This window comes from Sander vitreus, chromosome 11 (assembly GCF_031162955.1).
Source record: "Sander vitreus isolate 19-12246 chromosome 11, sanVit1, whole genome shotgun sequence".
In the NCBI taxonomy this organism is placed as follows: Eukaryota; Metazoa; Chordata; class Actinopteri; order Perciformes; family Percidae; genus Sander; species Sander vitreus.
The window spans coordinates 17,835,054-17,861,134 of record NC_135865.1 but is presented as its reverse complement, the minus strand read 5'-3'; the positions used below and the strand labels follow the sequence as shown (position 1 = coordinate 17,861,134).

At 44.1% G+C, this 26,081-nt stretch overlaps 1 protein-coding gene across 1 annotated transcript in view; it reads right to left on the bottom strand.

Moving 5' to 3' along the window:
• igsf3 (immunoglobulin superfamily, member 3) overlaps positions 1-26,081 on the bottom strand; it is a 75,665-nt gene that overhangs the window by 11,707 nt on the left and 37,877 nt on the right. Inside the window, exons 3-6 of the mRNA XM_078262031.1 lie at positions 20,035-20,454; positions 16,438-16,824; positions 13,624-14,031; positions 9,893-10,318 (exon numbers count right to left, since the gene is read on the bottom strand). Coding sequence (XP_078118157.1) covers positions 9,893-10,318; positions 13,624-14,031; positions 16,438-16,824; positions 20,035-20,454 — 1,641 coding nt within the window. The remainder of the gene's footprint in view (positions 1-9,892; positions 10,319-13,623; positions 14,032-16,437; positions 16,825-20,034; positions 20,455-26,081) is intronic.

Genomic DNA, 26,081 nt, shown 5'->3' with positions numbered 1-26,081 from the left:
CTGTAGTAAAAGTTCTGATGGAATTCCATCCAACCCCGGTGTTTTCCCTTTTCTTAGCTGCTTTTAACGCTGATTTAAGTTCCTCTAACGTTATAGGTTGACCCAGTTCTTCTGCCTCCTCTGGGTCAAGAAGAGGCAGGTTTAGCTCTTTCAGGAACTTTTGGCACTGTGTCGGATCCAGATTGCAGGAGGATTCATACAACTTTGAATAAAAGGATTGGAAAGTGGCGGTGATATCTTTAGGATTCGTTGAGATACCTCAGTCAGTACGGATGCTGTTAATAGCAGCCCTGGACTCGTTTTGTTTCAATTAGAGGAGCCAGCAATTTGCTTGGTTTGCAACCATTAAAATAGTAATTTTGCCTCACTCTGTGCATTATGAATTCAGCTCTCCTTCTTAGCAAATAATTTAGCTCTGCTCGATTTGTGACTAAAAGAGTATGTGTAGATTTAAAAAAACACATCTTTAGAGACTTCGCTAACGATTTACAACGTTCTTCCAACTCCGCAATTCTTGCCTCTCTCTTTTTCTTCAAATTGACCGCAAAGGAAGATGTAAAATCTCTAATAAATCCTTTAGTGGCTTGCCAAATGTAGGCCGGGTCCAAAACGGAGTCAGTATTGATATAACCTCTGCCAGCTTGGTTCTAAACTCTGTATAAAAATCTGTGTTTTGGAGAAGGGAATTATTAAATTGCCACCTTCTAATGGAATGTGGTTATCAGCGCATTGTGGTCAGACAGGATTGCTGGTTCAATTGCTATCGTGTGGAACATTGCCTTAAGTTCACTGGAGCACAAAAAATAATCAATGCTGGATTTGGTGAGGTGACATGTGGGAAAAAAAGGTGTAATCCTTGCTAGAAGGATTGTGCATCCTCCATATATCTGTAAGATGGTGGGATTCCACAACTGCTTTAAACATGTCTGACATGTGTTTTTGGGTTATCTAGCTAGTACCGCATTCATGTCTCCCCCTATAATTAGTGAATAGTCATTGAGAGAAAGCAATTCATTGGTTAGGTGCGGGAAAAAGCTTTCATCATATGTAGCCGGTGCGTATAGCGAAACGAAGGCTATTTTCCTACTCCTTACCGTAGTACATACATATGATATCCTGCCTGATGGGTCTTTACTACTTTTGTCTATGTGTGCGGAGTGCACATTTCCGTGACAGCAACACAAGAGCCCTTGGTTTTGCTGTCGTCACTAGATGAAGCAACAACTTTAAAATATTTATTTTGTAGATGATTTACATCTCTTTTTCGTAAATGTGACTCTTGAATAAGCGCTACGTCTATGTTCTTCCTTCTTAAATAGTCCAGGAATTTAGCTTGTTTGATCGGTCCATTTAGCCCCCTGATGTTAACTCAAAGAATTAAAAGTTCAGCCATCTTCAAAATGTACATGTATGCACATCTCGAGTACCCTACCGGAATTGGTAGGATGAGCTGTTAGATCTAAGCAAAGTGTGGTGAAAACATAAAAAATAAAATAAATCCCCTAGCCCTACGAGACCGCAGACCCCCTACCCTCTCTGTAAGATATGTGGCCGCATCAAACGCAGCTCGCACAAAAACTGCAGCTCAAAACTGCCCCTCCTGTCTAAAGTCACAGGTTAACTGACACAGGTCTAGTGCTTTCCTATGTTAAACATGAACAATGTTACAAAAAAAACTTAAAACTAAGTCCCATCCATCTATGAAGTTCTGAAATAAACTGTGTGAAAAACAAACCAACCATGTAGGAGTATTAAACATGGATTATAAGATGCAGTCTAATCAAATGATCCTTATAACTCGGCTCCCAAGCTCATATATTATGTTTCAACCAGCTATTAAGCTCTGAAATAGGCTGTGTGGGAAACAAACCATGTACGAGTAGTAAATATAGATTATAAAATAAGTGTTTATCATGTTCTTTCAGTCCAGTCAAATATTTCTTCACAGCCTGGCTCCCGAACTCACATACCATGTTCCAACCAGCTATTAGTTTCTGCAGTAGGCTATGTAAAGTGAGCAGCCCGTGTCCATCTTGTTTTCAGCCTAATTAAACATTCCTTTAAAGCTAGGTTGCCAAACTTACATGCAGTGTCCTCGAGTTAAACTTGCACAGTGTTCCAGATACGCTAATCCACAGTCGCCGGGTCCGTCCGCCCGCCCAGGTTACCGCATCGGACAAGAGGTCTCCACGCCGCCCTCTGGGTCTGATGACAGCGCCTGGTCCGGTCGCGGTGGCTCGCGCGGGTGTCACATTCCCCTCCTCCATATCCCGACAGAGTCTGTCCGCCTCCTCGGGTGCAGTGAATGTGAGCGTTCTCCCTCTGTGGGTTACTCTCAGAGTTGCCAGATAAATAAGAAAGTTTGGGATGCCTTTAGCATGGAGCTTCCGCTGTACTCCTATAAATTCCTGGCGTCGTTGGACGGTGAGAGCGCTGTAGTCAGGCTTAAAGCGCAGCGTTGCGTTGGAATCACGAATCGGGCCTTCCTGCTGTATTTGTCTCACCCCCTGGATAATTGCTCGACGGTCCTGGTATCTCAGACATCTGAGAATCAGCGTGCGCGTTGTTGTACCCTTGCCGTAGATTCTGTGCGCTCTGTCAATTTCAATGGTAGCCCTGTTCCGTAAGGAAGGGATCCATTTTGGCAACTGGTTTTGCAGAAATCCAACTGGGTCATCTTTTTCGCTGCCCTCTTTCAGTCCAATGATGCGCACATTGTTTCTTCTCGATCTGTCTTCCAGTTCGGCTAACTTCAACTCAAATGTCTTCTGGTCATCAATGCAGGTTTGATTGTATCCACAATGTTGCATGGCTACAATGTTGCATGGCTAAGATACGTTCAAGGATCTCACTGATTTGTATTTTCTAGTAATAAAGGGCAGATTCAATTAAACAGGGCCAGAGCATTTTGTTTACATCACCAGGCATGATTAAATGAACTGTAATTTGCTCTGAAAAATGCGTGAAAAATATTATATTGGGTGGAATGGAGATGCAATCCAGACAGCTGTATCCAGACACAGTGCCTCCTAGCCCCTTAACTATCTCAGCTCCACTGGAGGTACTTGTGTTTCAGCAGTTTTCTGGGCATGTAGTGTCATTACTGTACACACAAACACACACAGTGCAGTCACTAATTGGCTCATTGAACCCTTGTCTTACCCCCTTCCCATGTGTGCCAAATTTGTCTTGTTTAATAGCTACAGGAACCGCAGAGTTGAGACAAAGCTGTCTTTATTCCTTTTATTTACCATTGGAGGTAAATACACAAAGGCTACAAACAGCAGCCTAGTTTTGATAAGGAAGACAGGTAACAAAGGGCACCCCGAACGCTGCACAACAACTGTTGTTTATAAAGCAAAGCAGATGAAAACAAGTTTGAGTCCAGGGGGAGGAGGAGAGTACAGTTAAGGATGGTACTGTGACATGTCAGCACACACTAACCACAGCTCTCACACACACACACACACACACACACACACACACACACACACACACACAAACATTTTTTAGGATGACTTCAAAGGAGCTATGAAACTGCTTGGCCGAGTCTTCATAGGAGGAGAATACAGCCCAAGATTGTAAATCAAAGACTGTTACCCTGTTTTTTGTTTATAGAGGATATTCAAATCATTTCCATTTCTGGGTTCATGCTCCAGGTGAAGTATTTAATATAGGACTTAAATGTTAGGACTAAATATGTAGGGTTGAAATTTCTACTTCACCCCTCTCATTTCCCCTTCATTACAGTCTTTGTTTTGACCAGTCTTCCCTTCTGCCTTACCATGATCTATGTCTCTACTGATCACATTCTGTCTAATCGTCTGACACTAACATTAATATTCAGCAGCCTCACCTGTGGTTAATGAATATTAATGAGGCCTAAATGAAGTGTGAAGACTGGAGGTGCTGGTGGGGTCTCTGCCTAACATTTTGGCTCTTTTTAAATATGGCCTAATATGTACCTAATGACCACTGAGCTGACACCCTATCCACTGGGCCAATACTTCCACTTAGTTAAAGGAGGCCAGAGTGGGCAAGAGGCAGTGAGAAAGAGACAAAGAGATGAGAGTGATGAATAAAAGTAGACCCAGAGAAAAGGATGATATTTTTTTTAAAGAAGATAGGATGGGAGAAAAGTAGGAGAGTTAAGGGATAAATCGGCAAACTGAACGGATATTCACAAGGCCCTACCAACAGAGAGCTGAGGAGTGAGAGAGTGTGCAAAGGGAGGGAAAGAGCCTGGAAAAGATGAGAGAGAAAGACAGAAAGTGAAAACATGCTCCTGGGGGGATTTTGGTAAGCAGCAGGCAGTCTCTCCAGCTCCACTCCAGGACTTATAGTCTTAATGGCTGCCTGCCCCGCCTTTAGCGTTAGCGTTAGCACAGCCATGGGCTAATCCACGGCCAGAACCCAAAGCATGTCAGGACTGAGGACTTTAGACACACCCTGATCCCTTGCAGAAAAGCGTACTTTGGCTTGCTGCTCCTTGCCAACCTCTGCAACTACACACACAAAATGCTGCACATCTGGTCTGGACCTCTGTCACAGGGGGAATAGATCAGAGCAGGCTGCTAGTCAGAGGCAATGAGAGATGGGGTTCCACTGACTGAAAAGTGGCTCCTATGCTGAACTGGGAGCCTAATTTCTATGCTAATGACTGCGATGTATCTATGATCCCATTGTGTCAGAGGGATATTACCACTCCTCATTCCTCCCCTTTTCAACTCCCACTACAATATCATTAAGACTGGGCTAATTATGGGGATCTGTGCACGTAACAGCAGCCTTGAACACACCACGGCAGAGCCACACACACACACACACACACACACACACACACACACACACACACACCCTCCACCCACCATATAATTCCTATTCTCTACCAGCAGTGTGAACACACACTGATGCACTGACTGCACTTTCCCTCTTCCTGCCTGCCATTCTGAGAGAGTGATTGCTAGACGCCGGCTGGCCCAACGGGAAAACGGATGTACAAGAGAGGGGTGAGACAGGGGCTCAGGGCAGGGGAACTCTTGGAGATTAATGGCCCAAAAGAAGCTGGCACGGAGGGGAAAGCAGAAAGACATATCAGATCGAGCCACGTGCCTGTATGCATGCCGGTGTGTGTGTGTTTGAAAGGGGGACTGCCAATAAGCATAAAACATATTATGCCCATTAAACCACAGAGAACAGTGGTCCTTCACTTAGTGCAGGCAAGAGGCTGCTGTGTGTGTGTGTGTGTGTGTGTGTGTGTGTGTGTGTGTGTGTGTGTGTGTGTGTGTGTGTGTGTGTGTGTGTGTGTGTGTGTGTGTGTGTGTGTGTGTGTGTTTGTGTTCAAGAGGCGGCACTGCTGAGCCTCTCCTGCTTTGCTCCAACTATTAGCCACTGATTTACATTGGGAGGAGCAGCAGCAGTGTAGCTAGCTCTGACTTACGACTTCAATTACACCAGCAGCAGGACACAAAAGTGTGTGCACACACACACACACACACACACACACACACACACGAGAGATGGAGAGACACAACACATCTTATTGCGTCTTTAGATTAGGCTGAACAAGAAAATGTGGCCCGTGTTATGCACAAGAGAGAATGTAAGGGTTTTCCCTTGTGAGGAAGAAGACGCAGGAAAGGAGCCTGACCTTGAATGTATGAAACAGGCGTGATTAATCAAAAATCTTATGAAATTATTTTCTGTTTCAGTGCACCCCTCAAAGGCTCTTCATTAATCACCCATTACGATCCTGTGTGTTCGTGTGTGTGTGTGTGTGTGTGTGCAACAGACGAGCAAGTGCACTCTGATTATTTGTATGTTGTATACTGTAAGTAGTAGAAGCAGGTTGTGTATTGCAGACATACAGGCAGCCCATTTACAGAGTGCTGCCTCAGGTGAGCTTGTGGGCAAACTCAAACTATATCCTCTGCAGCCGAAAACAGGGCACAGAAAACATTTACAACCCTGACACGAACGATAACACTGTGATAAAGTCGCTATTGTGTGCAAACAAGCACAGCTGGCATATCCTATTATTTATGAAATACTGACAATGGTGAAGAAGCTATTTGAAGAAAACTGTAAACATAATGGAGAGAATTATGAGGAGGAGAGAGGCAGGGCATTATAAAATATTGAAAAAGCACAAGAGTGAGAAAGAAGCTGGGGGGCGGGCGGGGAGGGAAACATGCAGCTAAGTGAGAGTGAAGGGGAAAAAAGACATTAAAAGAGACTTATGGGAAGAGTGAGAACAAAATGTAGAAAGACAGAGATGGAGCGGGAGCGAGAAAGGGAGACATGACAATGACAGGACTTAATGAAGATAGACAGCTTCTATCCATGCCCCGATTAGTAGGAATCTCCAATCACCGTAGTGACGGCAATGCTATCAATAACGGCTAGGTGGTACTTCACCGGCATGAAAGGAGAGCACATGCGGCATCTGCTTGTGCCAGCCCATATTAAATGGTAAGATACCCTCAAGAACTATCAGAGAGAGAGATAGGGGGAGGGGGGGGGGGGGGGAAGCAACAGAGAGAGCATATAAGGCAGACCCAGATAAAGAAGGAGAAAGTAGGAGGCATATCCTCTAACTCAAAGTGCACCCACAAGAGAGTAAAACAAGAGAGGAGGATAATAATAAAGTAAAAAAGGCATTCATTCCTGCGTCGTGATGTTTGATCATCTGAGTGAAAGGTAGCCAGGCAAGCGTAGGTGTGTGAGGAGAGATGAGGAGAAACTCTAAGTGGGGCACCACCCCCCTCCCCTCCATTATAGCTAAGCCAATAACCAGACAGTCTTAATATCCCACTCCTCATGCCAGACACACGCACAAATGTGCACATGCACACACTCAAATGATGAGAAAAATGTCTTCCAACTCCCAAAACCATCATTAATCTTAACTCCGGTTCTATTAGGGAAGATTCAGCATAATTAGTTTTGCGTGTTTTCTGTGTGTGTGTGTGTGTGTGTGTGTGTGTGTGTGTGTGTGTGTGTGTGTGTGTGTGAGAGAGAAATGAAGAGTGTGTTTTTGTGTGTGTGTAGTTTGAGTTATGAGTAGATGATATTAGATTGTGTTGTAGAGACTGAGGCTTCCCTGGTGATCTGCCAAGCTGAACATGTGTTTGCCATTATTGCATTTCAGACAGAGACAAAAAGAAAACTCAATCAGGTTCAATCTAATATTACAGTATGTGGAACTGTATACCACATGTTTATGGGTTTTTTGTGTGTGTTTGTGGAGATCCTCCGCTGTGAGGGTTAATATTGAAACGTGTTCTACCATAAAATAATTACACTTTTGCTCTGGGAGGTAACCCCCTTCCCCCCCAGTGTGTATGTACTGCATGTTTGTGTGTACATGAGCATGATGGTGTTTGTGCTCCAGTGTGTGAAGTGGTTCTCTGCATGAAGTCTGTGGTGGATAATTCCAACACAAGGCTGCTCTCACAATGCAGATACAAATATTGTAAGTGTGTATGTGCATGTGCAGATATGGTGGTAAACCTCTCTAATATGACCCATAGGACTTGCACAGAGGCAGTGCGCTGCTAATGCAATCTGGAACAGGAAGTAGGAATGGCTGGGTCTGCAGGCACCTCACTAGTTTCACGGATTGTCATGCTGACCGGCTGACTGCTTCTGTGTGGGTATCTTCATCCAGCATCCAACAACTTCGCTTCTGCTAATCCAAGATGCATGGATGTTGGATCAAGGGCACTTTTTCAGATGCTAGTTTTCACTCCTCCAATAATTTAATGAGGAGCATAATTTCGCACATGCACTCATCTCATCTTTCTTGTGAATACAAGATGGTGGAGAACTGGACCATGCACCAGAAACCTGAGAGAAACCGTTCTACTGTTGTGTCACGCAGTATCAGGGGAGAGGGAGGCTTCAGTATATATGCAGAGTAAGTATATGGAAGCTCTCAGAGGAACATCACAAGAAACACGGTTGCAGGGGCATTCATGCAAGAACTTCGACATGCAACACATACAGCATGTATGTGCACACATAATGCTGGTGAGGCAGCTCATACATATTGAGCAGGTACCTCTGGAAGAATGATTTAAAGTCTCAATTATGAATCTGGTCAAATGCTGTGTTTGCTCACACCTCATTACACACACTCCCCTTTATCCCACTTCTTTGAGGGAGGGACTGAAAATGCCAGCCGCTCATTTAGCCAGGAGTGGTTAACATTTCGGAAAACAGGAAAAAGCAGATGGGGAGGAGAGGCGTGAGGCAAAGAGAGACGTCCTATATGCTGAAAAATGAATCATCGGTCTAAATGAAGGTCTGACAATTTAAAAAAAAACAAAAAAACACAGGAGGTGGAGGAGACGAATGCAGCATGACCGGGCCCGAGCCGCGTCTCTGCAACCAATAAGATAAAGGAATTACTTACTCGTCCTCCCCTGTGAGATAGTGCCCTTACACACAAAATGATCGCACCGTTATGGTTACTGATTGACTTTCGGTCAGCAACTGATCACATCGTCACGGTTACTGATGGCATTACCAAGGTAACTGATCACTTTGTCATGGAGACACTGCTAGAAAAAAAGCAGAAGGAGAACCCGGTATTTTTTTCCCCTGCAAAATGTGAGCGTGTGTGTCCTTTTTCAGGTTAAGGATAAACAATGTAAACTGCACATTGGTGGACAGGGAAGGTAAATGAGCATTCAGGATGATAAGTCGATCTCCAAACAAGTCCTGAAGGGCCCGGGGACACTGTGTGTGTTCTGCATGAATGGTTAAGGTCAGAGCACAGTCAGTAAAAGCACCTTCTCTGAACTGCAGTGCTTCTGTAGGAGTGCGTGTTTACATCAGTTTGAATTTGTGTGCGTATCTAGATCAATAGCCACAGGGAATGAAAGACTATATCTACTGTACATGTGACTACATTCCACTGCCTCAATTTAAAAGTGTTATCGATCACCACAGTCTGCCTCTAAATCTCAATAAAGTAGCTTATATCCACACCTAAACATGGAATGGGCCTGCAGGCTGGCAAAGACACAAGCTTGCACATATCTATTCACACATTGCTCATGGTCAGAAACATAATGTTCCAGAAAAACATTTGACATTTCAGAAGATGAAAACATTTTTCTCATCCTGCCCACATACCTTATTCATATTCCTCCCGCCAAATCTAACAAATCTGGACCCCATTGGTACTTCAGGTACCATATTCCTTTACCGGACTGCTTTGAAAGCCAGACCACAATGTTTTCTAAGCAGGGTGAGTATTTGCCTCAGGCACATTCACCTGAATAAATGAAGTATCATACTGTTGAGGCACAGCAGACTGGGCTAAATTGGACCAGTGTGTGTGTGTGTGTGTGTGTGTGTGTGTGTGTGTGTGTGTGTGTGTTTGTTGTTTGTGTTGAGGCACTATTTGGGCTGTGTCTGAATGGGTTTTGCTCTATGTATGTGTGGAGCACAGAGGGCCAATGAGGGAGATGTAGACAGTTTAATGCCTCCGCTGAGGAAAAAGGTTCAAGGACAGATCGCTCACTGTCTTTATCACAATTTCTCACTCTCTCTGTCTCGGTCCTTTGCTTGCCTCTCTTCTACCTTTTTCACACAGTTTTCTTTCTCTTACTGTGGGTTATTTAGCAATAAGTTCACTGTGCTCTATTAGAAGACCCCACCCTGCCCTGCACACTGCCCACACACACCAATTAGTGGGTAAACCAGAGATTACGAGCAATTAGAACAGGCAGACATCCTCTAAGCTCTGCAGAATTCACTTGTTGTGTATGCGTGTGAGTGTGCATCTGAATTTGTGTTTTTGTGTTTATCCCTGTTTGTATGTTGGTCTATGTCCCTTCTAATTAGGTGTGTGTGTGCCTGGCAAGCAGCCATGCAGCTTTACCTGGCTGTTGGACACTGATGCCAAGCAGGTTGGAAGTGCGGTTGGCTACTCTGCTCCAGCTGTTGTCGTAGTTCCTCCTCCACAGGACGGCTGTACACTGGTACTTGCCCGCTTCGCGACGCCCAGCCCTGGTCACCGACAACCGGAAGTTGGTGTTGGAGTGTGAGCGGTCCACTGTGGTGCGGGTACCGAGCCCCAGCAGCTGCTCCCCCCACTGCAGCGTGCCCTCGCGGGTGAAAGTCACCAGGTCTTTGAACTCTCCCTGATCCTGGTCGCCAGCTTCTGGGCCAGCCGGCATAAAGCGCCAGGTCACGGAGGTTGGGACACGAGGGTTGTGACGAGGCTTCACCAGGCACAGGAGGTCAAAGGAGTCTCCAAAGGTAACAGATGGCGTCCGTGATGAGGCCGACACCATGAAGGAGGACTCTAGATGGTGGAAGAAGTGGAGAGAGAATGTTAGGAAGTGTGAAAAATTGCCTTTTTTTATTTGATGATGAATGATGAACCCTTAAAACATGGAGTACCGCTGATTGCATGTTATAGCACAACACAGCCTGGGTGTGTGATTGAGTCTGTTCTGTAAAAGCTTAAAGTTCAGTAAGTAATGTGGCAGTTCATAATCGTTTCCAAGAAGGAACTCTCCTTTTAAGCATGGATACCAAGAGGAACAAAGTCCCCTGCTGGAACAAATACAGACAAGTATTTACTTGACGTACACTTCCTAATCATTAAGCGCCTAAAGACAGCCATTTAGCCTATGCATGTGTATGTACCCTGTGCTTGTGTCTTAGTATAAGTTGAGTGCTTGACTGTGTGAGCGTGCCTCAAAATTAAGGGTGATGCAACATAGAAAACCCAGGGGAGAGATTTCCTCTAAGCGCCGATGTTCGATCTATGCCCAACTCCTTGCCAAGTCTAAACTATCCTCATTAAACTAGAAACGGTGAGCCAACTCCATATGTTATTGCCAAGATATCTCTACGCTGGAGAGCAAGTGAGTAACAAGAGAGAAACCCCATGGCCCTTTAACAACCTGGCCCTGCTGTGCCTATTTCAGGGCATTTCAATGAATGTGAATAATTTAGCTTGAATATAACAAAGATGGTCATACACGGATAAAAGAAAAAAGACAGAGGGAGGTGGAATGGAGAGATGTTGATGAAGTCTGACTTTTGCCAGATCAGACAATTCATTTTCTTGAGACTTTGCAGATTTCTCCATTATGTTCTTGTCAACAGCCAAGTCGCTTTCTCCCTGTCCCTCACCCTCTCTGCTCCTCTGACAGCCATGACCCCCGCTGTCCTTCAAGGTGTGTAATCAATGGCTTTCTGTCCAGACATGGCTACTGCTGGGACAGCTGCCTGGGGATGTAATTCTTTAATAGACAATAATTCTCCCCTCTCACTCTTTCATCTCCCTGCGACCCTCTTCCATCCATCCATTTCTCCCTCACTGCATGCCTCTGTGACAGAAAAGAGGATTTCACGCTGATCATTTTTTTTCCATACATCTCGGTCTTTCTATTTGTGTGAATATGCATGACTGCGTTTGTTTCAATGACTGTAAAAAGTGCTTGCCGTCGAGCGTGAGATTACTATACATTGGCGTGTGTGTGTGTATAATAGGCTTCTCACTTGTACACCCCAGACACCCTTTTATCCAAAACGACTTACAATTGCTATATATGTCAGAGGATGCACGCCTCTGGAGCAACTAGTGGTTAAGTGTCTTGCTCAGGGACACATTGGTTGATGTATCGCAGTGGGAATCCAACCCAGGTCTCCCACACCAAAGGCACGTGTCATATCCACTACACCATCACCACCCCCTAACAAGCATCTTTGTCTTCACCGTGGCAACAACAACACAAGGCACCCAGAGGACATCCCTCTCCCATCCCCTTTAGGTCTTGTCGGCGAGCACAGGGAGTCCATATGGCTATGATTTAAATTCAGTGACCATATATAATATCTTGAGCTTCAGCCTATGGAACATTGCACTCATAGGACAGGTCAGTGTGAAGCACAATCTGAGCTCAGAAGGAAACTGGGGCACAAGTTTTTTTTACTTTTATTCATTAGGTGCAAGGACTAAAGAAGTAAGGAACAAAACTAGAGGAGAAAAAAAACTGAAACACAGGGGGAAAGTTATCTATATGCATGGCAGGTTTAGGTCTAATAAAACTGAAGTTGGAAGCTATAGTGAGAAAAACGAGGACCAAAGTCTGAGAAGTAAAACACACATTGACCGTCACACAACAGCACACATTTAAAAAAGCCTTTGATCAACAAGCATAGAGGAGAAGGAGAGGCGATGTCGTAGATTGTAATAGAAGAGAGATGAGCAGCTTCGGACTTCTATTCCCTGATTTGCATAATGCGTCCCTTGTTCCTCAAACTAATGTTTCTGTTGTGGCCCGAACTTAACAAATGGCCACTTAAAAACTGACATCTCTTCTCTGCAGCACGGCTGTGTGCTGCTGCAGGGAGCTAATCCGTTGGTTGTGTGTGTGTGTGTGTGTGTGTGTGTGTGTGTGTGTGTGTGTGTGTGCGTGTATTGAGCCCTGTGCTACTGGTCTGCCAGCTCCTTACTGCTCCGCTCCACTGGCTTCCTCAGGCTGTACCGAGGATGTTCAGCTTAACTCAGCACTGACAGAGGAGACCCACAGACTGTGAAACACATTGCCGCTGTATTTCCATTCTAATAACTCTAGCTAATCCATATGGGTGTGTGAGTGTGTTTGTGTGTGCATCTATGATGGGTGTCACAGAAGCACTGCTCTTGAGGTGTGGCAGGTGGTGTGAGAATGTTTGTGTGACAAAATAGCTCTTTCCCTGAGCGGTGCATGAATAAACCATGGTGTATTCCTCTATGTGGACTGCATGTTCTCTCTGCGCCATCGATCAGTCTTTAGCAAACCAAAAACCATGTGCCCCTTTTTGATTTGGAGCGCATGTGATGTAGACACACTGTCTTGTAAGAGGGTTTACATGCCTTACCATGTGTGCAGATGGTATTTTCAATAGGGGGGCTGCCCTGGACTCTACATTTTACTTACACGCACATATTAATGTGTAGAATAAGCAGCTGACAGGTGTAGTACATTTTCTGTAGTTAAAATTTAACCTTGCCTGGAAATAATAGTACAGCAGGATAAGCAGTATGGTCAATGTGCTCAAGGATATTTAAACCTGTAACAAACTCAGCTGCTGCTGAACTTGAACATACAGACTTAGCATGTACAGGTGGATTACGACTTACTTACGCAGCATGAGAGCCGTGTAGTTTGCGATGTACAGATAACATATGCAGCCTGATCACTACTGGATACTCTGTCCCTTTTATCCATATAGCCCATTTTTTGTTGTAGGTTTTGGACTATTTAAAGTGAAACAATGTGCTATTTTTTGTTATTTTCTGCAGAGTTATGTTTAGTATGTAGGATACTTAATTAGAAAATCATACATATGTTTATCATTCAAATTTACCAGATTGTTCACACTTAAACCACAACAAAATAATGAATCCACAAGCACTTGAACAGAAATTACTGAAATTATTTATTTATCAGAAATGATTTAGAAAGTAAAATTATATTTCCACTGTGTTTCACTCTGGCCAGCAGGGGGCTGCAGTCCCCACAGCACCCCCCTCCCCACAGTGTGCCTTACTGCCTTGGCAGGATCGGAATATAAACTATATTGAGTTTAGAATAGGTTGCAGTAACTTACCAACAGTCTTGACGGTGACTGTCTTGCTGGTTGACTTCTCTCCTATCTTCTCCCAGTTTAGCTCTGGTTCAGTGCCGGTCTGAAGCCACTCAGTGGCTGTGCAGCGATACTGGCCCTCATCCCCAGGTAAGGCATTATACAGGGACAGAGAGAATGTGTCAGCTCGCACCTTCTCCACACGTATCTCCCCGTAGCTGGAGCGCTCTCTGTAAGAGGGGCTGTGCCATAAAGTACCATCCCGATCGACGGAGGCCACCTCCAGGGCTGGTCCAGTCGCCTGCTTGTCTGTCCACTGCCAGACAACAGACAGGGGGCCAGTAGTGGAGTGGATCGAGCAGATCAACTGGATCACATCGCCCTCTAGGACCTCTGACGAGTTGCTAAACAATAACACTGTGATGTTGCTCTCTGTGAAGAAGACAAACGAGAGAGAGAGAGAGAGAGAGAGAGAGACATGTAAGTCAGCATGTGTAGAGATGGGGCACATGAAAGGAGTTCCATAAAATCTCAACTCCTCACGCTGAATCCCAGAGACAACAAGAATTCCACTTTCTGTGTTAAAAACAGAGGGCACAGGAGGCCAGGGGCAATAAAATAAACTGCTGAACCTGTTCCCCAGAGTACAGTATCAGTAGTTTGGATGCTTGACTGTGTGTATGCAAGTGAGAGGACCATAGTGTGGTTTGAACTGACCTCGGGCACATCAGAGTGACAGCTAGAGATGAGGCCCTGGTAAGTTTGTGTGAGTTGAGATTCTCTTTCTGAACCCTGTGTGGCTTGTTGACCACACGGGCACAGAAACGAAGGCACAGATCACAGGGCTCAGCGGCACTTCAGAAGGAGGAGGAGAATAAAAGTATTTACTGGCTCTTCTCTGTTTTTCTCTCTTTCTCATCACTTCAACGTCCATCAAACATCATAAAGCTCTGGTTGACCCAAAAGCTCTCTTAGCCAGTGCTTCTGTCTATTGGGGATGTGGCTTAAGGTGACTTTTTTTTCTTTTTTCTCCCCCTTAGGCCAAGCTCTGCTGCTGCCCTCTCAGCTTGCCAGCCCTCCTAATAAGCATCAGCTCTCTGGGAATATGGAATAAACTGGCTTCTTACTTCTATCACGCTCAAATGAACAAAGGGAAAAGCCTTCATCCTTTTCCACTTCCTTCCTGTCTTTTATTTAAACTGCTTGAGATTTTTTTCCACAGCTAAGAACATTGTATTCCATCACTTTTTTTACACTGAGACGTGAAGAGAGGATTGTTAGACAGTTATACAAGTAGATACATACATCCTCCTTCCTATAAAATTGTCTGGTTTCTGGAAAGCTTTGTCTTTCTTTAACTTTCTCTTTTCCAGCTTTTTAGAACTTTATTCTTTTATTTTTCACATTTCCCCATACCAGCTTTTTCTCTGTTTTTTGAACTGCAGAATACATTTCCTCTCTATAACAGTGTATGCCCTCTCTTTTTTCCCTACCCTTGCACTCGTCCTTTCTATCTGTATGGCAGAGATTCAGTGTGGCATGTAAGTTCTCTCTCCCTTGCTCATTGGAAAGGTAAACTAATCCATCAACACTGATTTGTCATAAGTGTTTACCTCTGTTTTTCCTTTGCTGTCACTTCTACTTGCCTCTGACTCATCAACTTTAACCCCTGTCGCACCCCATTACCAACTCTCACCAAATTCCCCTAATTAGAGTGACAAAGCACATCTTGAAATTGCATGTGTGTGAGAAAGCAGGCATGAGGACAGTTTGTGCATCAAATACATGCCTGCCTGAACACTTCTGCTGTATTTCATGAAAGTTCTCCTCCAATAACCATGCAATTATCCTGTGTAAACCCTATAAACATATTTTATGGGGCATTAAGGTCTTTTGTTGGAAAAACAAAACCTCCCATACTGAGAGGTTCCCTGGAGACTGCTGCAGGCTCAGGGCCATTGTTCCAACCTGATTTAGCAGGGGGTGCACAGCGGTCAGGATAAGGTAGCGCTGGCTGCTTGAGAGGAGATACTACTGTGGTTATTATTATGTATTATGTTTCATTATGCTGGTAGCAGCTGGCTCCACACACTGTCCACCCACTGTCAGTCCAAAGAGACATGGAGGTATAGTATAGTAAGAAGAGGGAATAAAGCAAATGACCCAAACTGGTGGAGGGGTGTTTTCCTGCTGCCTTTGAGATGAAGAAACATTGACTGGATTGACTGTAAATTTGCATCGATCAGCTGCAAGCCTGACACAACCCCACTGGCCAGCCCTGCTTAACCTAGTTGAAGAGGTCTGCCCCAGCAGAACACATTCATTTTGCCTGGGGAACCACTTAGAGGGCCCTGGAGAGCTAGGCGCATTTCTCTGCTTCTTTTCTTTCTCCACGCTTTACTTTCATGGCTGTTAGCTCAGCCTCCTTGAGTACGGACTCTTCTGCTCTCCATTATCCTACTATAGTGCCCCCCTCCCCAGCTAGGCCAAGGAAATGGGAAGGACCATAATGCTGCATAACCATCCCTTAGCAATCCACTCAGAACAGAAAATACATCAGGAACAAGAGTAGCATTATCCTTTCCCCTCCAACTCCCAGTTAACAATAGAGGCTGTGCAGCTATCTGTTATAGGCCACCTTGGGAAAGAGAAAAGGGGAACCAGAGAGAGAGAGAAATAGAGAGAGAGGCTGGAGAGGAGCACAGCATAACACTCCATACTGCCTACATGAAGATAAAACTGTTATTATGAGAAGCTCATTGTTCTTAGTGTAATTGTAATTGACAACTAAGGACAGAACAACTAAGCCAGTGGCCTCGTGAACAGAGTATTACTCACTGAGCGGCTGGACTGTGATCTGGACATTGCGGGACCTCTTGCTGCGGTCGATGAAGTCTCCCGTGGGCGTCTTCTCACGCTCTGTCACGCGACAGATGTATTTCCCAGCATCTTCGGGGTGTAGGTGCTGCAGCTTGAGAAGGTGCACGTTGGCGCTCTCTTTACGCACTGTCATGTGGCCAGCCGCCTCACGGTCGACATAGTCGGGGCCCAGGACAGGCACGGCACTGGGGCCCACCACGGCCACCGGTGAGCTGCTGAAGACCCACGACACCGAGAAGAAGCGCTCTGGGACATTCTGGGCCTCAATGGTGCAGCGAAGCTCCAGCGGCTCACCGGCCGTGAAGGACCGTCGCTCCGTGCTCACCTGGATGCTGAAGTCACGATCTGAGTGAAAAAGATGGGGGGAAAACAGAGAGAACAATCAAGGTTAAAGTGATATTAAGCAGAACAATCAGAAATGTGGTTAGGTGGCTCAGTGATATAACTTTGATATCTGAAACACAAAATAAAATCCCCTTTTGAATGTTGCACATAATTGTGGCTTAGTAAGATAAGAATGGTATGCAATACCAGTAAATGTACAAAACCCTTGAATACAGCACTAGATTTTAAACAAAGCAGCAGAATGGAAAACGTGTAGGTGTGGGGGAGATCTTTTCAAGAAGGTGATATTTGTTACATTCCCAAACAACATTTCTCTGATGTTTAAAACAAGACTGATGTCTAAAAGTTGGCTACAATTGAAATGCACAACACTCCTGCCTTATCCTAATATCCACAGTCTAAATCAGCATGCTGAAAGAGAAAGTGAGAAGATTGAGGGGGTAGTGGGTGGTAGAGATGGGGTTAAAGGTGGTCAGGGATAGGTGGGGGCAATAAAATAACATCAGTTAGTGAGAGAGAGAGAGAGATATAGGGATAAAGGGAGTGAATATAAACTAGAGGATTGAGGTCACAGTGCATCACTCCAGTAAAACGCTGATCTTTCAGAGAGCTATGCTCTCTCTCCCCCCTTGGTTTCACCTCTGCAATAAAAAAACACATCTAATTAAAGTTCTCTTCAGCAGTCTGAAACAGAGTCAGGCGCTTTCCTCCTCCTGCACAGTCTAAGACGGAACAGACAAAGTAAACACTGCTAGTACTAGCTCTTCCACTTGGCCACATTGCGCTTGTTGTCTGTGCATGAGCGGTTGTGCTTGTTGAGTTCAGTTCTATTCGCTGTATTTATTTCCAGATGATGAGCACGGTATGTATCGGAGACTGCCGTTTCACCGCTCAGTGAGGTGGTAGCCCGAGCTGTAATTACAAAGACTTTTAAACAGTCTTCCACACTCATGTGGAAAAGTTAAAAGCCTGCCGTTGTTATAGAGCTTGTTATGCAGGGGAACCTTATAGTGGAGGGGAAGAGGGATATTGTTTACACATACATGCACATATTGAATGCACACACATACCAACAATTGATATACACACATTTATAGTAACATACAGACTTGTGAACTGGAATGCTGAGCCAGTTTTATTAAAAGACCAGCAGCATATAAATCACAGCAAGGCAGGAAGGCATGTGCAACTTGTGCTGAAACAATCATCAATCAATAAACATTAAAATCTTTTGGATGGTGAAAATAAGCATTACTTGCAGCAGTAGTGCACATATGCATGCACATAATGGCATATGGGAGAAGCGAAAAGTCCACAGATTCCTTGCTCCACCTATAACAATGAAGACATTGTGTTATAACATGTGCATGGGATGACTTGTGAAAGCAGGGGAGCAAAGCTAAAAGGGTCTTGACCTGCTTTGACAAGAATTGGTCACCACTCAGCCTGGAGCTCTATTAAGACCATTTTTACAGGAAGAGTTCAGCTGGGATGACACAGAGGGATAAAAAAACAACCTCGCAGGTCCAGCATGTGTTAGTGTTTAGAGCTAATTAGCCAACAAAGTGTGAGTAGCATAAGGGGAAAGGAGAAAGTGGGTGATGGAGAAAGTCTGAGGGAGGAGAAAAAATGCAGTGATGAGACATGACTGCAGAAAATGAGAGATGATGTGAGCAAGGTGAACAAGGGAGGGGGTGAGAGAAAAGAGAAAGATGGTAAAAACCGAGAGCGAAAGGTACATTAGGATTCTGTCCGTTGCTCCTCTCTCTGATGCTGTCTGTGGGTGATTAGCCAGTGATGGGGCTGTCTTGAGATCCACTCCATATTTTATAATAGGAAGCTAATGGAGGAGCTGTTCCCTCTACTTTCTAAATTTCTCTCTCCGTCTGTCAAATATGCACATTGACACGTGCAACATCAAATACACGGGTTCCGCCCAAATGTATCCAAGTTGTACCCGCATAATGCAATAAGTGAGTATGCAAGATGAAATGAAAATGAATCCACACACAAGTTGGAGCACTCACACCCAGAGCCGCACACCGCAACACAACTCAGCTGTATTCTCTTTGTCACGTAACAACACCTCCATCCATTATAGATTACAGAGAAGACAGAGAGTGACGAAGGGTGCTGAGAGGGGAGCTCTTTGTGTCTTTTGTCTCCTCCCTGAAGTAGCAGGAACTCATCTGACAAACCTGCCTTATATCCGAGTTTCCACTCTCCTTCTCATCCACCCAGCACTATCTGGGCCACCATCAAGTTGTATTGGTCCAGAGCGGATCTGATGCTTAATGGAGAAAGGCAAAACGATCCCACTTTGAAGTGATATACTGGCATGAGACACTCGCCACTCCGTGCTGCCTTGGTAATTGAGCTAATGTCAAAGCAGTTTATCACCCATCTCCGTGGCCCTTTCTTGGAAGCATACAAAGAGATTCTTTATGTGTGCGGAATACAGAGCAGGGGGTGTGATGAGGCCAAGTCGGGTGGGAGGTTATGAGTACATGTGAGGAGTAGTAAAGTCGTCTTTGTTTCTGATCCACCAAGTCTCGAGGTTGACGGCTTATAAGATGATTATCAAATGAGGCCTACTCCTCCATCAACCACCCTAACAAACTCTTTCTTTCTCTCACTTACTTTCATCATTCACCCCTTGTTACTTACTCAACCCAATGTCTCCCCCGCTACCCCTCCCTTCCCCAGTTGATAATTCCCTTCCTTCTTTCCATTAGACAATCTCCTTCTTCAGAGTTGGCAACCGCACTAAACCAGCACGGTTCTCCCACTAATGCTCAAGCAAAAACAAGAATGGTGTAATTGTTGGCAAGGAGTGATTGAAAAACACATTTTTGGCTTCTGATCTCTGGGTCACTTGTTGCCTGGGAGATTGTGTATGTGGAAGCCATAGGTCTCCCCCTGTCAAACACCCACACTGTTTGGAGCTTGTTAAATTATTCTTGGATGTGCTTGTAATGTTGCCCGTCAAACAGACACAAATACAAAAGTGGGGAGTCTGTGGAGGGTTAGTTAAGCCCTTTTTAGTAAGCTAATGAGCTTAGTGTGAGATACTGATCAGCAATCAGAGGAGGCCAGCCCATATGCCTGCATGTGCGTCTGTCAAAAGGACACGGGGGACCTAAGAATAGGGCAGAATCTTTACCCTCTCTCCCCCTCCCTTTTTTCACAGAATCTCTTCCCTTTACTCACCAGTGGGCTGGATGCGAAGCTGAGTCTTGTCACTCTGCTTGCGGGTCATGGCAAACCAGCTTTCGTCCGTGTCTTGAATCCACTCAGCAGCCTGGCAGTAAAGCAGGCCCTGGTCCACCGGCTGCAGCTTGTGAATGGTCAGCCTGTAGGACGTAGCGCTGGTTTTATCCAGCCTGAGGTCCCCTGCCGCCATCCTCTGCCGGTACGGTCCCCCAGAGCGCAGAACAAAGTCCCTTGACAAGGTGACCAGCTCCTGAGGGGGTGCGGCTGCGTCCTCTGGGGACCGCAGGTACCACCCCACTGATAAGTGAGTGTGCTGCAGTGTGGTCCGAGACACCTCGCAGGTAAGCTGTAGTGTGTCACCTTCAACCTTGGACAGAGTCTGGGCTGGAGCTACTACCGTCAACGAATCAGCGATGACTGCAAAAATAAAGCAGAAGAGAGAAAATTAGCAATCGGAGTCAGGACATGTGGGGGCTATTTGGGATGTAGGGCAGGTTAAGGTTACTCATTTTATAAAAGGGTTATCTGGTCCCTGAAATACCATATGAATCCTATACCTGTCTATAAAAATAGATCTGATTTACTCCCCAGTGTAAGTAAAAGGTGTTAATGCAACCAAGCGTTGTTCTGAGGTGATTGCCCTCTATTTCCTCATCCATACATGACTTTCACATGCCATCGTGCATTGACGGCATTTTCTCTATCTCACACAGCCAGATGCCTGCAGGGACCCCTCCGGCACTTCTTTAAGACTGATTATATCCCACTTGGTTTTGCTATAGCAAACATAACGGCTCCACACTGCATCTTACAGCCGCACTCCCTCTCATTAAACTTTTCAAACATTAACACATACTAAATATACAAGCAGCAAGTTAAAATTGCTGGGGAAAAAAACAAATCTACAAAACAACCAAGAACAGAGAACGGACTTCAAGCCAGATGGTTGAGAACCATGGAGATGACAGAGGGGGACAGTCAAGAGCAGGGAAGCAACAGAGACATCAAGATGTGATAATTTCAGAAAGCAGGCTGGAAAAACTCCACACATCGACAGAAATAAACATGTATAGCTTATAAAAGGAGCTAAGGGAGTATTTTTGGATGTACCAGGGCGCCGCTGTGTTTGAGTAGTGTGCGGAAGTGAGAAAGAGAGAGACCGATAAATAGCCCTGGACAAAAGATTCCAAAACGTTATGCACTTATAAAGGAAGAAAGGTCTTAAGGTTGTAATTTAAAAAAAGTTCCAGTATGTGTTGGCTTGGTTGAGTGTTAGCTCTCTAGCTGTGTTTGGCTGCACATGGATGCTATCCTGTTTTCCTCCCTATCATTTATGCAATGCATTACCTCTCTGGCTGAGGCCACGTTGCTTGCTTATGGATGGCTTAACCACACATCCACTAACACGTGTACCCGCACATATAAACAATACCTAAGAAACAGAGAGTATACAATATGTCAGTGTTTACATTACTACAAATCAGCACGTTTGAGGTCTGTGCTTCTCCTCAAGTCACCTGCTATGACTAAACATAAATGCAGGAAAGAAGCTATTTATTTAGCTATTTAGCTATTATTCCTCATAATTTGATGCAAGTACTCTACATTTTACAACATGCATCTCTGTGTATTTGTGCTCATGTAAAGTTGGGGAACAGAGGGGGACACACACACACACAAAGACAGAGAGTTCAGAAAAAAAGATAGAGGAGGCAGAGAGAAGAGGCTTGACATCTGGTTATTGAAGTTTAACAAGACACTCAAAGAAAAACAGCGATAAACCAGAAGTGGCAGGAAAAGAAATTGAGTAATCAGGGGGGTCAGACACAGTGGCACTCTAATGAGATACAGTAAGTCCAGACAAGAACAAACAAGTTTCCTGCAATAAGTTTGAAGCAATCTTGAAAATACTGACGTCTAATTGAATATGCCCTCAAATCCACCATTACTTTGAGCTTGATAAACAGACTTAATAGACTGCCCCTGACTAAAGGGTAGTCAGGGGCAGTGATAAATCTATTCTGCTGTTTTTTTGTTTGTTGGTTGTATGATAAAATGACTAGCATGGGAGTCTTAATAGGACTGTAGTAGTGTTTATATACAGATGCTTTCATTATTTCAGGTTTAGGCTAAGCAATGGTTGCAGGTACTGGGGGATAATTCCTCAATATTTTTCATTTATTAACTTTCAGTGGAATCATATTTTCATGATATGAGCTCATGTTATTGTTCTATGAATGAGTGTTGTCTAAATAAATGTTTCATTGTTGCATACTGTACAATTGCCATGTTGTAATATATATCGATATCAGAATTGTGATAACGAATTTAACTGCCAAGCCCTTTGTTAAAGGGCCAATATCTCTCTTACGCCATTATGTGTTTTTTTCTGAAAAAGACAAGACCAAATAAAAAAAGGATCACAAAAGTCTAATCCTGCTATTCAAGGAGCTGGCGTTGCCAAGTCCTCTCACTCTGACTCACCAGTCAACACTGAGTGAACGGCAGCCTCGCGTATACATACTGGTACCACAACAACACACCTACGCTACAACCTGCCATTCCCATGGCAACCCTCCCACATGATGCTGGGGGTCTCTGAAAACAGCTGGGAGTTACTATAACAACCACACCCCCCTCCACCCCAACACCAACCCCTTTGTGGACCCACCTAGTGAACAATGTGAACAGCAAGCTGATTCTTGAGTCCCTCAGCCAGGCTTCTTATAGAGATATTTCACACTTTGACTTTATCTAAATCCTCTGGGCCAATCAGATCCCTATGCACAGATATGTCTAGGCGAAAGAATCAATGAGATAGCACCAGCCAATCTCAGCATTTCCAAGGGTCAAACTGAGGTTGTAAACATACTGAGATCATCCAATAGCCCCACTGGCCTCAATCTGGGAAGGATTAAGAGCAGGATGAGATGGCATTCTCTGGCACACACACAAACACACTTATTTTCATCACTTGTGAGGACATCGTATTAAATTCTTCTTCCTTCACCATAACTGCAGTGTGCTTAATTATAACCAATACAATAACCTTAAAAGACAAATCTAAGGCAAAAAGACCAATACCAACCATGAATGTATCTATTAAGTGTAGCCAAGACCTTAATTGTTGTCCAAAAACTATTACAACACTTCAATGAGACAATTGCACTAGGTAACATGGTTCTTCATTACAATGAATATGGGCACTGTGGTTTATTTTAAGTCAATCTCACATACAGCAGTACATTCTCACTAGCACACCAAATCAATCTGACACACAAATGCTGAAAAATAGTCCCTAACAAAAGTACAATTCACTCCTGTTTGAGTTCCATTTACAAAAGAATTACAGGTTTACAGGTGACCTGTTTTTAAAGATTTGCACCTTTAGTAAAAATGAACGTGCTTCGGAAGCTCGAAAGAAGTGAAGGACAGACTAACTCACTGATATTTTTGGTCTGTTTTGGGGATTCGTTGACAATAACAAAAATGTTTCAATATTCCCAGCCTTTACCTGAAAAGTAATGAATAAATAAAACATTTGTGGGGCCAGCTTTTTGCCTTTTTGTGCCTACATCGAGGGTCAATGTTGAGAAATTATTTTCCCCACAATGTGACACGCACACGCGACTTGGGTTGATTCTGTGAGAAAAGAAAAAGCAGCCACTTTGCCAAGCTAAAACACTTACAGTGGTGTGAAAAAGTGTTTGCCCCCTTCCTCATTTCCTGTTCCTTTGCATGTTTGTCACACTTAAGTGTTTCGAACATCAAACCAATTTAAACAATAGTCAAGGACAACACAAGTAAACACAAAATGCAATTTGTAAATGAAGGTGTTAATTATTAAAGGTGAAAAAAAATCCAAACCATCATGGCCCTGTGTGAAAAAAGTGATTGCCCCCTAAACCTAATAACTGGTTGGGCCACCCTTAGCAGCAACAACTGCAACCAAGCGTTTGCGATAACGTGCAATGAGGCTTTTACAGCGTCCTGGAGGAATTTTGGCCCACTCATCTTTGCAGAATTGTCCTAATTCAGTTACATTAGAGGGTTTTCGAGCATGAACGGCCTTTTTAAGGTCATACCACAACATCTCAATAGGATTCAGGTCAGGACTTTGGCTAGGCCACTCCAAAGTCTTCATTTAGTTTTTTCTTCAGCCATTCGGTGGTGGACTTGCTGGTGTGTTTAGGATCATTGTCCTGCTGCAGAACCCAAGTTCGTTTCAGCTTGAGTACACGAACAGATGGTCGGACATTCTCCTTCAGGATCTCTTGGTAGACAGCAGAATTCATAGTTCCTTTTATCACGGCAAGTCTTCCAGGTCCTGAAGCAGCAAAACAGCCCCCAGACCATCACACTACCACCACCATATTTTACAGTTGGTATAATGTTCTTTTTATGAAATGCAGTGTTCCTTCTATGCCAGATATACTTGGACACACACCTTCCAAAGAGTTCCACTTTTGTCTCATCGGTCCACAGAATGTTGTCCCAAAAGTCTTGGGGATCATCAAGATGTGTTCTGGAGAAATTGAGACAAGCTTTGATGTTCTTTTTGCTCAGCAGTGGTTTTCTCCTTGGAACTCTGCCATGCAGGCCATTTTTGCCCAGTCTTTTCCTGATGGTGGAGGCATGAGCGCTGACCTTAACTGAGGCAAGTGAGGCCTGCAGTTCTTTGGACGTTGTTGTGGGGTCTTTTGTGACCTCTTGGATGAGTCGTCGCTGCGCTCTTGGGGGTAATTTTGGGCGGCCGGCCACTCCTGGGAAGGTTCACCACTGTTCCATGTCTTCGCCATTTGTGGATAATGGCTCTCACTGTGGTTCGCTGGATTCCCAAAGCTTTGGAAATGGCTTTATAACCCTTTCCAGACTGATAGATCTCAATTACTTTCTTTCTCAATTGTTCCTGAATTTCTTTGGGTCTCGGCATGATGTGTAGCTTTTAAGGATCTTCTGGTGGACCTTACTGTGTCAAGCAGCTCCTATTTAAGTGATGCCTTGATTGTGAACAGGTGTGGCAATAATCAGGCCTGGGTGTGGCTAGAGAAATTGAACTCAGGTGTGGACAACCACAGTTATAGTATGTTTTTAACAAGGGGGGCAATCACTTTTTCACACAGGGCCATGATGGTTTGGATTTTTTTTCTCCTTTAATAATAAACACCTTCATTTACAAATTGCATTTTGTGTTTACTTGTGTTGTCCTTGACTTTTGTTTAAATTGGTTTGATGTTCGAAACACTTAAGTGTGACAAACATGCAAAGGAACAGGAAATGAGGAAGGGGGGCAAACACTTTTTCACACCACTGTAACTTATAAACATAAAAAAATAGTTTCTGAGTACAAATGCCAGATATCATTGTCGTCTTTAGAGAATTTAACAAATGTATTTGATCTCTCTCAAATTGCAGAAAAAGCCCGTTGAGGTTGATGGAAATGCCTCCTCAGTGCATATTTTTACATATTCAAAAATCATCTCATTTCACCAGTGCAAAATTGTGCATGTGTTCATTACAACTCAATGTGGTAGTTATTATTACCATAAATAAATAAATGGATTTAAGAACTTTGAGGAATTTAAAGTTATTTTCCCCACTTGTATGACATTCGTAGAGACTGGAATCTCAAAGTACTAGCGATTAAAACATTTCTCACTGATGAATCGGGTAATCTTTCACATTTTGAAACGGAGGTTCTCGTATGTGGATGTGAAGAAAACATGTCAATGTTATTCTGCTTTTTTGACTGACACTGAAGCTGTCAATCTTTTAATACATCTTTAAAACTACTCTCTTCCTGCTCTACCTCAACTGCAATTTTCGCTTTCATCTCCCTCCATTCCTGATCTTCCCCTACTGTCTTAGTCCTCTGAAGTGAGCGACGGTTGTCATCCCTCAAGCTGGCCTTTTAAGTCCAGTCACACAGGGATAGAAATGTGGGGGACAGGAGGACACAAAAACGGAGGAAAAGAGATTTCGCAAAGACGACACAAGGGAAAAAATATGATAATGTATAAAGCCTAATCTGTACAGTTTGCATG